This window comes from Cinclus cinclus, chromosome 2, assembly GCF_963662255.1.
Source record: "Cinclus cinclus chromosome 2, bCinCin1.1, whole genome shotgun sequence".
Lineage (NCBI taxonomy): Eukaryota > Metazoa > Chordata > Aves > Passeriformes > Cinclidae > Cinclus > Cinclus cinclus.
The window spans coordinates 28787515-28802311 of NC_085047.1; the positions used below are offsets into that span (position 1 = coordinate 28787515).

At 44.5% G+C, this 14797-nt stretch overlaps 2 protein-coding genes across 3 annotated transcripts in view; one reads left to right on the plus strand and one right to left on the minus strand.

The window, feature by feature from the left end:
• ATP6V1A (ATPase H+ transporting V1 subunit A) overlaps window positions 1–8356 on the plus strand; it is a 30389-nt gene extending 22033 nt beyond the window's left edge. Inside the window, exons 12-15 of the mRNA XM_062515520.1 lie at window positions 716–919; window positions 2814–2908; window positions 4040–4211; window positions 6093–8356. Of these exons, the coding sequence (XP_062371504.1) occupies window positions 716–919; window positions 2814–2908; window positions 4040–4211; window positions 6093–6185 (564 nt within the window). The 3' untranslated portion in view covers window positions 6186–8356. The remainder of the gene's footprint in view (window positions 1–715; window positions 920–2813; window positions 2909–4039; window positions 4212–6092) is intronic.
• A 340-nt stretch (window positions 8357–8696) lies between these two features.
• DUSP12 (dual specificity phosphatase 12) lies at window positions 8697–11903 on the minus strand. 2 transcript variants are annotated; one of them, XR_009934147.1, is made up of 7 exons: window positions 11635–11903; window positions 11445–11558; window positions 11241–11359; window positions 10218–10314; window positions 9655–9841; window positions 8792–9180; window positions 8697–8753 (listed from the first exon to the last, which is right to left on the minus strand). XR_009934147.1 is itself a non-coding variant. In XM_062513106.1 (6 exons), exons 1-6 carry the CDS (start codon window positions 11901–11903, stop codon window positions 9019–9021), a joined length of 948 nt encoding a protein of 315 aa, XP_062369090.1. In that variant the 3' UTR covers window positions 8704–9018. The 2 variants fall into 2 exon arrangements, 1 of the variants encoding a protein (XP_062369090.1); XM_062513106.1 differs by having other exon boundaries at window positions 8704–9180.
• Between the last annotated feature and the right edge of the window lie 2894 nt (window positions 11904–14797).

Consider the following 14797-nt stretch of genomic DNA (forward strand, 5'->3'; position numbering starts at 1 on the left):
TGTTGCAGCTCTTCTGTCCATTTCGTTAGACTCCAGATGGTTGTAATTCAGCAAATTTGTGCCAGTGACTGGGGTGAGAGAGCTTTGATTTGACACAGGCAGAGTTGTAGGGTGTTTTGGAAAATGTTCTAACACTGTAGAAGGCAACCATGTGAGATAGTCTCAAACTGATGTTTTTGAAATCCCTTTGGAAAGAGGGAGTGAAGGCAGCAATTCGTTCCAATAATGCCGTTCAGGGTTATGTCCTTCCTAAGTGCTGCCCATTGAGCTGCACTGCAAATGTATCTTTTCCAGCTGAGATGAAAAGCAGACCACTCTTAATATAGGTGCATTGAAACCACAAAAAGTCCTCAGAGAAGCTGAGGGAGTGTCTTGCCAACTGTATGCAGTTTTGGGAAAAGCAGTTACATGTATTTGATCTCCACTTTACTTAGACTTCAGTATTGTCATTGCTATTGCTGATTGCTCTCTCATGAGCAGTTTCAAGCTGAATAAATCTGAACTCAGCTTAAAAGTTGCATCATCTTTTGAGAAGTGTTGTTTGAATGTCACTTTTATAGTTAACAGGCTCCCATGCTTCCATTTGTGAAGCCTTTACCATGCTGCATTAACTCCAACTTGCTTGACTTGCTCTCTGTATTTTTTTTAAATTGCCTTCAATTGTTTTTGTTCACTTTTGATTTGGAGAGCTGATGACCTTTCTGGCTTCTGGCAGGTTTTCTGGGGCCTGGATAAGAAGCTGGCACAGCGCAAGCACTTCCCATCTGTGAACTGGCTGATCAGCTACAGCAAGTACACGCGAGCCCTGGATGAGTACTATGACAAGCATTTCACAGAATTTGTCCCTCTCAGGACAAAGGCCAAAGAGATCCTACAGGAGGAAGAGGACCTTGCAGAGATTGTGCAGCTTGTGGGGAAGGTGAGTGACCAGATGTGGTATCATTGAGCCATCCTCCATTTCCTTATGGTTAGTGCAGGCTTTTGACTGTGTCTTAGAGCAGACCCAGTGGATACTCATTACACACAAAAGATCGCTGGGAGATGTCAGACTCTCACCTCAAACTGTGTTTTATTCCAAATTTCCTACATGTTGTTTGATTTTCTAATGACAAATAGTTCTTCAGATTTGCTAAGCCTTGGCTTGGTGCTGCTTTTCTCATGTAAATGGGTTTGTGGGACACCTACTGCTTGCTTTAAACTTGCTTCAGTGTTTTAGTGATGTTGAAGTCCCCTTTGCTGCAACTTAAAGTGCTATTCCATTGGAAACAGTCTTTGTAGAGAAATTATGCAAACCCATCTTCACTGTTGAGGTCACCTGAAGGTAACTTTACAGTTCATTAGAAACCATGTTGCCAGCTTCAGGACAGAGGTATTGGCATTTACAAGTTGGCTTGTAGGAACAAAGTGGAGTCTGCTTTTTAAAAAACTAGTGATCATTTGTTTTTTCTTTGGAAACATGTGATATATGGCTCCATTTTGCCACATTCAATTTCATTTTTTCACTTCAGTGTTTTGAAAAGAAAGCTAAACTTGGACAGGAAAATTTCCATTGAAAGTTCTCAGAAAGGACCTAGTGAAAACTGGTTTCAGCTTAGCACTGTAAATATGGCAGGTTCCTGGCATGTACTTGACAGTAGTTTAATTCCACAATGTTCAGATGAGCTATGAGGATTTACAGAACTGTAGTAGTGTGTAGTAACATGTATTAAATACATTTACTTGAAGGCAGTTTGCTCATGGTGCTCTGTCTCTTCACTGATATTCTAGTCCAACCAAGATGAGACCTTTCATCAGATCTTGCCTAGTAGAGCTCTCTTCTTTTGATGTGTCTTTTTGAAGAAAAGGAAATGGGGTCATAGGACTTTCTGCAGTTCCCTATTTACAAAACCATCTTCTAAAAGGCTAGTTTGCACAGCAGGGTAGGATTGGGTTCTTGGTGTGGAAAGGATATGGATAAGCCACTACTTGTGACTAGGCATTGTTCTTATGATAGAATTACTGAAACTGGTGATTTTTTTCCTCAGAGATGTTATCTTTGACTGTTCCTTTCTGTCTGGGCTTGGCTAACAACTGCAACAAATGTTTAAGGGGGAAATTGTGGAAAGTAGAAAGAAGGAATTGTGGAAATACAGTCAGTGTATTTTTTTCCTTTTAGCTCTGAATTCTGTTAGTCTCTTCATGAAAGAAGGTCCAAACTTCGTGTCTAGAAAGCAAGTTGGGCTACTTAAAGCTCAATCAGGCCCCTTTAGCAAAAGGATGATGGAGAAGAGCAACCAGTGGTGCCAAGAGCAACAGTGTGCAGCAGGGTTGTGGCTGTCCTGTGGACTATGACAGGCATTGTCATCACCTCCTTTTCTTTTCTTGAATGCCAGGTGGGAAAAGGACATTGGTAATGGTGCAGATTAGTACCAAATCCTGAGATCTATTCTTTCTTTCCATAAGGTTTGAGGAAGATAAAAATGAAATTCTCTTTATGTAGGAGGGTGATGTTTCAATGTATCTCATAGCAAAGCTATGTGCATTTTCCATGTCTGGTGACTTTTCCATGGTCTTAAACAGTGGGAAGGAAGTTCCCTTTATCATCAGATACACCTAAAGCAGACTTACTGACTGGCCCATCTTAATCTGGTAATCAATTAAATTGGCCGTTCTATAGCAGGGAGTGAGAAATACCCAAAATATAAAGTTCTGCTTGATGCTATCTTAAGAGGGTGGGAAAAAGACAAGTACTGAAAAACATCTGTTCTTGGCCAGGACATACTGTGTCTTCATGGACTTGAGTACTAAACTAACTGTTTACCTTACTTTTCTAGGCTTCCTTGGCAGAAACAGATAAAATTACCTTGGAGGTTGCCAAGCTGATAAAAGATGACTTCTTGCAGCAGAATGGTTACACGCCTTATGACAGGTGAGATCTGATTGGCCACTCTGCCCTCTTAGTCCTGTGCAGTCTGGACTGATACAGTTATTTTACGTGGAAGATGACCAGTGCAGAAATTAATGTTAGTGTCTGTAAAGAAGTGGAAGAACTGTGCTTAGGTAGCCCATTCAACAGTGCATTCATATTGTCTTAACGCCTTCTGTAGGCATGCTGAACCCTTCGGGGTTCCCAGGTCCTCCTCTATTGTTCTGTTAGCCAATGTTTCTGCAGTAGCACATCTGGGGATGGGGACAGGACTGCTTTATTTTCACAGATACCATCCAAAGTCTTCCTGTTCATTCCATCAATACACAGGGGACTGCAAGAATCTTCTTTTCAGTTACTATTGCATAATTCTTGAGTAAGTTTGATCCATCAAAAAACCCTTAGTCTTTCTTTCACCCTTGTGAGCTCTGCTTTTCTTTTTTCCATGCTATCCTTGTGTTTTAACAGCCTGTGCTTATCTCACTTTCAGCCCAGGTAGATCAGGAAGTCCCAAGTACTTCATCACTAAAAATGTAGACATCCATAATTTTGTAACAGTGTGTCCTTTTGATGAGGTTACTAGGGCGGGTATGTGTGTATGCTATAAGAAGCACAGGAAGTAGCTCATAAATAATAATGAGGTACCTTTTATGGCACTCGCCTACCCATTAAAAATTGAACTGTTTGAAGTGCTCTTGTCATAGGGAAACTCCCATTCCTATGAGTAAAGAAACTTGCAGAGCTGTCAGCGCAGGCTGTTAAGAGGAAGCCTGCTCCCTTGATGGACAGAACAGCAATAAAGAATTCCATTGGCTGTTCATTGTTTTCCTTTACTTGTAAGGATTGGCACAGATTGAAATGTGAGACTCGCAGAGCAATGATTCCTGTTCTCTCTTGTTTTGCCTGAATATTTGGGTACTGCTTTAGAAACCTCAGCTTCAGTCAGCTTTAGGATGATTGTCTTGGCCTGCAATTTGAGTATGTAAAAATGCAGGACCTGTTTGAGGTATCCCTTCTTCTTTGGCAGTATACATTAAAAATCCCTGGAGTAAAGCAGGCTGGCACTCTTTCTGTTAGGGGAGAATGCTGTTAACTGTTCTAAGATGCTTGACAGGTCCTCTTCTGTTCCGTCAGGTTCTGCCCTTTCTATAAAACAGTGGGAATGCTTTCCAACATGATCGCGTTTTATGACATGGCACGCCGTGCTGTAGAAACCACAGCTCAGAGTGACAATAAGATCACGTGGTCCATCATCCGAGAGAACATGAGTGAAATCCTCTACAGACTTACCTCCATGAAGTTCAAGGTATGTTTATAAGGAAGTGGGTTGTCCTGCTTCCTCTGAGCTTCCAGAGCCTCTGATTCAGTGGTGTTGACCAAAGACCTTTGATAAAGGTCTGTGAACAGAGACTCTTTTCCATCATTTCGAAGACAGTAAAGAATTGTTTTTTGAGCACAGGAATGGTCAGTGCAGAAATCTAGTCAGGTGATGCTGACTGTGCAGCCTTGGCAACCCCTCCTTCAGCACTCTTTTGTGTTACATATAGTCATGGTAACAGTACAAGCATATTTTCTTGTTTGCTTTGGGGGTTTTGTGATAAAATTCTGTAAAAATATTATAGCATGTTCTAAGGAAACTATTATCAGAGAGAAGCAGCCTGAAGCCAAACATGGAACGCATCATCTATTATTTCAGGAGGGTTTCTTTCCTTAGCTTCTAATTAAAATAGCTCAGTCAACATTTCTATCATTCAGTTTTTCCTGGGTTAAACTTCAGGCTGGTTATACCTGTCTCTAATATAAAAGAGGCTGCTCGAAGTGGAGAGGGAAAGGGAGGAGTAACTTTAGCATGGGCTTAAGACAAAACAAGTGAATTGGAGCATCTGCTCTGGTTAACTTCAGTAGCTGTCATTTTAGGGTACAGCTTTACTAAAACTCATCCAGAGCATGCTGGGATAGCAGTTACTGGTAGGACAGTAGTAACCTCTGATACTGACTGATATCCTCTAGGAAATATAATGCTTACTCTGTGAAAACTCATGTAAGCCAATACTGCAGTCTTCGGAGAACAAGTAGCATTGGATTAAATATGTTTAGAATTAAATGTTCTACCATGGCAATGTATTCTGTTCCTGCAAGGTGCTGGCTTGTTTCTGCAGTAAGTGGGTTCCTGGTATATATTCTCAAAGCATGAAGAACATAACAAGATGCCCCTGGGGACATGTGCTTCTTTGAGAGGTGGTTATGTAGGGATAGGGTAATGAAAACACTCCCTTACAAACCCTGACCCAGCATCAGGCACCTGCAGTACAGCAAAGCAGTGGACAGCGTGGCTGAAAAAGGGAATCCAGAGAGTGTATATATGTTAAGTGGAGCTGGACTTTTAGTAGTTATGAAAGGAAAATTGTATTCCCCAGGTAACAGTCTGACAGGTGTGAGGATTCAGATGTCCTGCAGCCTGTGGTTTGGGTATTTTGGAGGGATAATGTAAGAAGTAGTGCATCCACACATGTAAGGCCTTTGTGTTTACCAAGAGTTTACCACTGACCCAGAGGATCTTAGCACTCAGAGGAGAATGGTGAAGACATGGAACAGATTTCACAGCCTGACAGTTAATGCTTCTTGCAGAGAAAACCTTCCAGCCTCAGAGCAAAGCTTATAGTTACATTTTTTGCCTTTATCTTTCATGAAAAGTATTCTGAGAAAACGAAGCTGTACAATGATATTTTTGAGATTTTTATGATTACACAATACATTTTAATTTGAACCAAACAACCTCTAAGTAATGGCAGAGTTCCACTTACTGGGGGTGCACTGCATTTGGTGTGGGGATAGGAGCTGGTATTAATCACTGCAGCTCTTAACACAGCATGAACCAAGATCCTCAGTAGTTTTGACTGCTTTCCAAATGAGTTGCTTTTCAGTGCAGTAACCACTGCTTATGGAAAAAAAAAAAAATCTCTTTCCAGTACCCATTATACCTGCTCACTAATGTGGGAAGAGAATGAGATTTAAACCCTGTGGCTGTTGGCAAGACAGAAAGGATGCAAAGACAGCTAAAATGCCTGTTCTGCAGTTGGCGAGTGTTAATCCTGAGGTCAAGAGGTTACAGCAGTGACAAACCAGGGCTGAGTTAAGTACCATAGGCCTTTCCTGATAGATTTGTTTATTTGCTATGTTCTTTCAGGACCCTGTCAAAGATGGTGAAACAAAAATCAAGGCGGACTATGCTCAGCTGTTTGAGGATATGCAGAATGCATTTCGCAGTCTGGAAGACTAGACTCGACCTCTGTGACCACTCCAATTTGTCCTCTCAGTTCCTCATCTCAGCTCCTCTGCTTCCCTACCTTTCAAGAATGATGCAACAGTACTTGAGTTGATAAATAATCCTATGTTTCCCCTGTTCATCCTCAGAGAGTGTCTTTCCAAAAAAACATTCCTCTTTAGTTTGTATTTGGCATTGTTTTGTGCGTCTCAAGTGGTGAGTGATGTGTGAATGGGCCTGGCTGAGTGAGGAAATGCTGTTGTACACTTCTAGGGTGGGAAAAATTCACTTTTCTTCTCCCAGCACTCCTGGTAACCTTTCCTGGTAAGTCTTTCACCTCGGGATGTAATCAGTTGAGCTGCACTGGCAGAGGAGGTGTAGGTCTTCATGCAGTCATGCAGTACATAGCCAGCTAGCAGTGGGAAGGGCATTTACACCTGCCTTTTTGCTAAGTGACTATCAAACACAGAACTCCCTGTTCTCAAACAGAATTTTTGACCATATTCTGATGACATGTTGATACAACCAAAAATTCTTCACTATTCTGTCATTTCTGAATCTCTCAGCTGGGTCTTTTGGTATTGAAATGTGTTAGTTCTGGTCCTCTCCAAGAAGGGACTAACTAGAAGATGAGCATATACAAGTGACTGGTATAATTTTGTACACTGGAGAAATACAATTTTATCTTCCTACTTAATACATATAGAACTGTTGGACTCGGCATCAGCTAAAATCAAAGCCATAGGTGCTCAGCTTCCAGCAGAATTGTATCTTCTTGGCTCCCATTTATCCCGTAAAATTTCCTGACACTCAGCTGCTTTACTCTGTGAAGCTTGTGACTGCTGCCATGTACTGCAGGGCATGGTTGGCAAGGTACAGTGATGCCACATGTGCTGACCACAGTGTGGTCCTTCCTTGGTGGTGCTCTGCTAGTGCAGTTGCCCCCAGTGCAATGCCCAGGTTATGCCAAGGAAAGGAAAGCACATGCTTAGCCTTCTTCCTCCACCTGTGCTCTCATGGCCTGTTGGGTGGTGGCACAGAAGGTCCCCAGTTCTTGTGTAAGAGGAATGAATGATGCTCAGCTGGGGGCAGGGGATGAATGGGGGAAGGTTGATGAGTACAAAATGTATTTACTCCTGCCTTGTTGATTATGATGCAAGAGAAACCAGTGGCTCTGGTCTTCTGCTCTGTGCTCTGGAAGCACTCTGTCAAGCAACCAAAACTGCTGTCTCTTGGGCTTTTTTATTGGTAACACTAGACTAAGATAGGCTACGCTCTGCTCATTCCTTTTCTGTCAAACTCCCCGAGCCCAGCACTCACCCCATTGCTCCAAAGTGCAGGAGAGAGAGAGATGCTAGCATCCTCTCCAGTCTCTCCCTCTCAATTGTGTCAGGTGGCATCCTGTGCCCAGCTGGGTTCCAGCTGCCACTTAACTGCTTTGTTAGTCCTGAGACAGCATCTGTTGGTGACACCGTGCCTATGTGAGCATTAATTCTGCACTGAAGTATTTCCACCGGCGCCAGCTTTGAACAGGAGTAATGCAAAGGGATCTTGTGCTACGGACCAAATGCTGCCACTTCCATTATGGTATCAACCCACTGTTGTCAGGGGAGAGCCCAGCTGAAACTTAAAGGGATTGACTATTTTTGGTTCTCCTGAAAAGAAACTGCTCCTCCAGCTGATATTCTGGTAGTGAATGCTTAAGTTTACAGCTCACTAAATTTTTGGTGTATGCTGCTTATTTTATCAACAAGCATGTGTGAATGAGTAGTCACCATCCAAGCCCTTGCTGGGCTCATTGTTTGTACCCTTCACCACTGTACAATGTAGCATTTCATGCTAGAAACCAGATGTTCTTATCTCTTTAAATAGAGGATGTTATAAACTTTACAGAAGATGTCTAAGATAATGCAGTTCTAATATTTATTGTGCTGTACCTGGCCCTGAAGTGTGACCAGTTCAAAGTTTCATATATATTTTTGTCCTTTTTGTTTTGTGTCTGTTTTCAGTGTTGAAAATCTGATGTTCACTGTGTCCTGCAAGTCTTCCTTCCGCAGCTGTGGAAGGAATTACAACATGGGCAGAACCCCACCACCTACTTTATCTTGTATATTTCATAATGTATGTTGCTGGAAATTGTGTAAAAAAATAAATTTAAAAAAGTTGTTCAAGTCAATGAAAATAAAATTGATTTAAATTAGGTTTTATCTGTCCTGTTTTCTTATGTCAAACCAAACCTGTGCCACAGCGGTGTACACAGCAGCCCATCCCAAAAGGTCGCAGCTTGCTTAAAAAACTTATTTCATCATTTTAGGGATTCCTTTAAAACTGTAAGCAGTAACTTGGCATGGACTCTTTACTTCAGTTTGCCCATTCCATTACAGCTTGCACAATCTCCTCACACATTCCATGAAAGAGTTACAAAGTAGTAAATACTCTTAGGCCAGGTATTTTTAGGATTACTTTTATTGTATTAGAAGTGCAAGTTTGCCTTTTGCTGCCAAGCATGCAAACCAACTGTAATTTTAGGGCATTTGACACTTTGGATCACAAGCTGAGCACCACTACTGGCCACAGCAACTCCTTTTGAATAAGGAGTTGAGACCTGTGAACAGCAACACATAAATGAATACACTAAAAAACATCACATTTGACCCATTTTGTAGATTTGTTACTCTGTAACATCTCTTTGTAGAAAGTGTTTTGATATTTCATAGAACATAAGAAGAGATACAGCAAGTTGAAGGTGTTCAAGTAAAGGGGTGGAAGTCATAAGCTCATTTCCTGGTACCCATGGACTAGTAATTCTCAGTAGATGTTAAGAAATCCATCAAGTGAAGCATTGAGTTCAGGTTTTGGCAATTTGGAAGTTACCAACTGGCAGTGTCCTCACTTCATCCACTCGACTTTTGTGGATCTGGAAGGCCGGAGTCACCCAGCGGCCACAGGAACACTGGTCCCCTCTCCAGCTGAAGGAGCCCAGCTTCGACATGCATTTGGGACACAGAAGCTGCAAGAAAAACCCAGGACTCAGTCTAAGATAACTTTTGATGTGGATCTAGTTAAAAACAGGCCAAAAAGCCAAACTGGAAGGGCTCTTTAGCTCTGGGGCAGCTACACTGGCAGAAGGGAGGGTGTGCTGGGACCTGGTGGGATTCCAAGACAGTTTTACCAAGGTCCAAAAGACTTGGTCAGCCTGAGACCACAATAGGCTTCTGAAGTCCCACAAGTCTTTCTCATAATAGAAACAGCAGATAAACCCTGTCCATCATCCCGTCTGGTGGTGTCGGCTCAAGCACAGCACCAGCTCATTTCTGTGTGAAAGAATATTTTACGTTTAAGAATCTGCCCATAAGCTACAAAATTCATGCCAGAAAGGCTGGAAGCACCTTGTGTGGGGTTTTCCTTTCAGGGAAGAAACACAACTCTGTCTTTACCGAAGGAAAAAAAAAATCCAAAGAATAAAGTGCATTCTCCACTTCACCTGTCCTTCCATTACTCCGAGCAATGCTGGTTCCATCCACTGCACGGGCTCAATGAAGTATGAGGTGCACTTTTCCTGGCCATTCCCAGAAAGTCGTGCAGAGTCTGTTATCCTCTTGTGGGCAAATGCTGTCGGTCCAATTCCTTCCATGTGGGACAAAATGCTGGAGCTACGGAACAGAGCGCGTCTGCCCTCCGGGACATGGGAAAAAGGAAGTAAAACATGCTTTATCTTAACTGGGCAAATCTAAAGATGATAGAAAATAGGCATATGGGTCTCCTGACTCTAAATAAAGAGGAATACAAATTCTACATTTTTGGTTAGTCTAGAAGGCTCACAAGCACCACTCCAGAGAACAAAAAAATTTTTTTTTATTTTTTTATTTTTTGCAAACACACTATGGAAACTTAGGCAACAGCTCATCCCTGAGCTGACAACAATGACACGTCCATTGATATACACAGGTTATTCTCCTCTTGAGTGGATTTCACAACATTTTAAGGAGAAATATAAAGTATTTTATAAATACATAAAAATACGTATTGTTTTTATATATAAAGTACCTGCATTTCCTGCATCTGTAGAGAACCTCTGTGTTCAAATTTTGACATATAGTGGTAGGATCAACTGCAAAGACTTCTCGGGGCAAGTCTTGAGGTTCTGCAGAGAGGTTAGGACCATGCTGAGAATCACATGAGCTCAGCCACGCTATATTCCTGGGATCAAGACAGGACTGTGCCTCTGCCCCACTCACTGCCTGCAGGAGCCACCTTCTTCTCTTCATTTCTTTTCTCAGCAATTCCAAGACATTAAGGTAAAAACAAAAGAGACTCATCCCACCATGCCTAAGACTGGGATTTGCTTAAGGCAAGGAACTGGGATCTAGACTGTGGCCTCAACCATGGTAAAATAATTTTATTTTGCTTTATGTTCTTACTTCAACAGAAAGTAAAGGCATAGGAGGTTTCTGAGTAGTTGTGCCAACGTTTTAGTGCCCAAAATACAGAAAGTCAGCTTGCAAATGGGAACTGCTAAGGACAATGACACATAAAGGGCAATAGCACTGTCATGCTGAGTATGCAACACTGAAATCTTGCAATAAAAGCTACAGAATATTATTTTATTATAAAATTACAGAAATGCACATGTATCTTTTGCAAATTAAAGTATGAAAGTTTACTTCATTACTGAATTTCAACTTTATCTCAAGTTTTGCGTGTTTGTTTTTTTTCATCCCATTGACATACTTTCTGAAGATGCTGTTTGCATTTGCCAGGGATGTAAAAATCACGAAAAGTATCAAATTGACCTTTACCATTTTTTGCACTTAGCTAAAGAGCTCAGCACCTTACAGATCTTATTTCCCACGCATCTCTCAAAGGCACATTTTTCCCCCACTGATGAGCTGGGATTCTCTAGGGCTGGTGTAACATGAATATTTGCCCTGGCCAAGTCCGTCCTCAGCTGCTTTGAGGGCAACACTCGAAGTCAAGCCCCTCTGACAGGGCCTTCCGCGTTCTCTCCGGGACAGTTTTTTCCCCTCCTTGGGAGACTCCGCTCCGCGCACCCGCGATGCTCCCACTCACCGGAGAACCTCTCGCTGAGCATCTCCAGCCGGTACCGCTTGTACAAGACGCTGCTGGTGTCCACGGCGCAGCCCATGGCCTCGTAGAGCTTCAGCTGCCCCTGGAAGCCCGGGTTCACCCTGCGGCGGGGGCGAGAGGAGAGGGCCTGAGGCGGCTGAGGGGGCGCGGGGCGGCTGAGGGGGCGCGGGGCGGGCGGGCACTCACTGCGCGTCCGGCTTGGCGGCCCTGACGGCGGCGAGCGCCTCCTCCCAGCCGAGCCCCCGCGTCTTCATCAGGTAAGCTGCGACCACGGCCACGCTGCGGCTCACCCCGGCGTGGCTGCAAGGCAAGGGCGGCCCGTCAGCGGCAGAGCCGCCGCGGGGAGCGCTCGGCCCCGCCACAGTCCCCGGCTCACCAGCGGACGAGCGCGGCGCCGCCGCCCGCCCGGGCCGCGTCCAGGAACGCGGCGCATTCATCCAGGCGGCTCAGCAGGTCCGCGCCGGGCTCGTCCCGAGCCCGGACGTGCATGGCCCGCACCCCCGGCACGGCCGGCGGCTCCTCCGCGTCCACCGTCAGCACCGCCACCACCCCCGCCGCCGACAGCGCCTCTGGGGACGAGCACGACTCCGCACCGCCCACGTAGAGCCCCGCCAGCACCGGCACCATCCCGCTGGGAGCCGCCATGGCTGCGGGAGGGAAGCGCCGCCCCCGGCACGGCGCCGCTTTCCGTTTCCTTTGCCAGTACGGAAGGAATGATTCCCGTGGTAATCGCCGTGCCGCTGTGCCTGCCGGGGCGATTCTCCTCCCTGCGACCACGAGTGTCTGCCTTAACTCGTCCTTTTTCCCCCCCCAGCCCTTACAAATGCTCAGAAAACAAATATATATCACAGCATCGGTCGGTTTGCAATAAGAGCACGTGGTACAGGATTGTGTCCAGACGCTCCTGGAGTATCTCCAGTGGGGGAGACTCCTGGCGGAGAACGCAGAGATTAGAAATTTTCAGTTCCCCTTGAAGCTGCTAAATAGAACTTAAATACTAACTAGCAAAGCTGATAAAAAAGTAGACACACAACATGCTAAATGTAGCTGCAACCAATGGATAAACCGATAATGCGGAATACAGTGGCTCTTGTGGCAAAGCCAGGTAACAAGATGCATCAGCGCATGCCCTAAGAGAAGTTCAAGCCAAAGTCATCTGCAACACTGGGGGTGTCAGGAAAATCCACAAACGCCAGAGGTTTATACGCAAATAGAAGACAGAGGAGTCCTGCAACTTTATTTGAATAAATGGAGGAAGTGCCCTTGGGGCACATGGGGTTTTCTGTCTCGAGGTTTCGGAGGGTGCAGCCTCCTTTAATCCTAAAGTGTCGGCTGCATGTTGCCCTCTTCCCCATTACCGAGGTACACGGAAGGTACAGCCTTCCCGAACCGCCTGTCACATATTCCCCCTTGAACCTACTGTTTTACCCCAAAATTCAGAAGTTCAGGCTTGTGCAGACTCTTGTCTGTTTCAGAAGCCAAGATGTCTGGGCTCTGTAACAAACCTGCTTCCCAAAGTTGGCAGAGACATTAAGACCCATTTCAAAGATTTTAACACCCATACCTTCACCCATCAAATTGCTTGCAAAGACAGTAGCTTTTCTCTCAGGGGCACTCAGTGAGTATGACCACTAGAGACCCCTTTAGATGACCCTCTAGGACCATAAAGGACTTCCAGTAGGAGATGCATACATGCAAATTAGTTCTAGGAGAAGTGATGTTTATTAGCTAGGAAGTACTGCAATGAATATGTATGGTCACAATGGAATTTTGCTCTGGACACACCTAAATTAGAGAAGATACCTTCTGGGTATCCAGCACGCTCATAATAAAGGATCCCTGCTTTCTAATACTTTAAATTGTGTTAGAAAGTTTGTTTGCCATCTGTTTTCTGTCTGACTCCACAACCTCTCTGGACAACTTGTTCCACTGCATGGTCATCCTCACAGTAAAATTCTTTGTCATGTTCAGGAGAAACTTGCTGTGCATCATTTTCTGCCTGTGTCCCACTGGCTGGCACCAGTAAGAAGAGCCTGGCTCCATCCTCTTGGTCCCCTCCTCCCATGCCTCCCCCTCGCCCCCCCCCCCTCACTTTTTTATTATGACAAAATGCCAAATTTTATTATACAGACTGTGCTAAGGTTTTCTCCATGGCTGGGACATGGAACCTTACCCTATCTCCACTATATTGGATAGAAGAGCCTGAAGGCCCTAACTGCTGTCACTGGAGGGATTGTTCTGGTGTAGCTCCGTGTGAGACAGCTGTAGGCAAAACTGCTGCAAAAACATCTGCAAGGGCCTCTGGGATTCTTGTAGGATGCTGACTAGCCACAGAGGAGGTGAGACTGGCAGTCACCTCAGACCTGATAAATTGAGACAGAAACTGGGTGCAAAGGGGGAGAGATTGTTATCCCTTTCCTGCAGGAGAGGCAGATGGAGCTGGTGTACTGCAGAGCAGCTGTCGTGCTGCAGGAGGGATGGGCCAACACTTAGATGCCGCTGAGGATGCTACCCACAAGACATTTCCTCACCAGTGCCAACAGACGGCATGCACCAGTTGCCAGTATTGCTGGGAGATGGGCAGTGGGACAGCAGCTTCCAGATCTATGGAGTTTCCATGTGCTGCTGGTGGTCCACTGAGCAGACTGAGACAACTCTTTGTAGTTCAGATGGGCCCCAAATTTCCCAAGGGTGCAAGGTTCTCAAAGTTTGCTGCCATTCTGCATCACCTCTCATGCTAGCCCTAGTGCCTGTGTGATTGTGTGATTGTACAGCAGTCCAGCTGGCAAGCTGCTCCAGGGAAAGGCAGATCCCCTCATTGGATGGATCAGTTCTAAATTGCATAAACGTGACCCAGAGGGTGTGCCTGTGTCCCTGAGTATGGGGAGTCTCTGACAGCTCTCATTTAGATTATTTTAAGCTACATAAATGTGCAAAATATCCTCTTTCAGTTGCCACTGCCACCAGCAAGAAACAAAAGATTTACTGAAAAAGCATTTCAAAATGCAGACAACTTTCCAGTGACAGCAGGGGGGGAAAAAGCATGCTGAGAAGAAAGTCAGGTGGGAATTAAAACCATAAATAAAACTGTGTATGGGCCTTTACTTGTGAAAGCAGATAACAATTGTATCAGACTACCATGGGGAAAAAGCAGATTATTCATTTCATGAGTGATCTGAAAAAAAGTCTGCACACAACTGAAAGTTACTGAAGGGGCTATGAGTTTTACAGCAGGGTTATATTATCCAGGTATTATGTGAATACTAAGGGGTGGCTAGTAATCTCTATTAACCTTAAGATCTATGAATATGCAGGGGCAAACAGTACTGTCTGCAACTAAAATGAGGCAGGGCTTGATGCAGGATCCCAAGAGGTTAGTCTAGTGGTAGTGTTAGCACTGCAGTCTTCCATGCTGCTGTCTAAAACTGTGGATAATGAGGGAATGTGAAAAAGATGTGATTTTGAACTGGAAATCTGTACTGGGGCTAAGTACAGAGTCCTTGAGGCAGAGCCCACAGGCAGCTCAGTACCTAATAGCT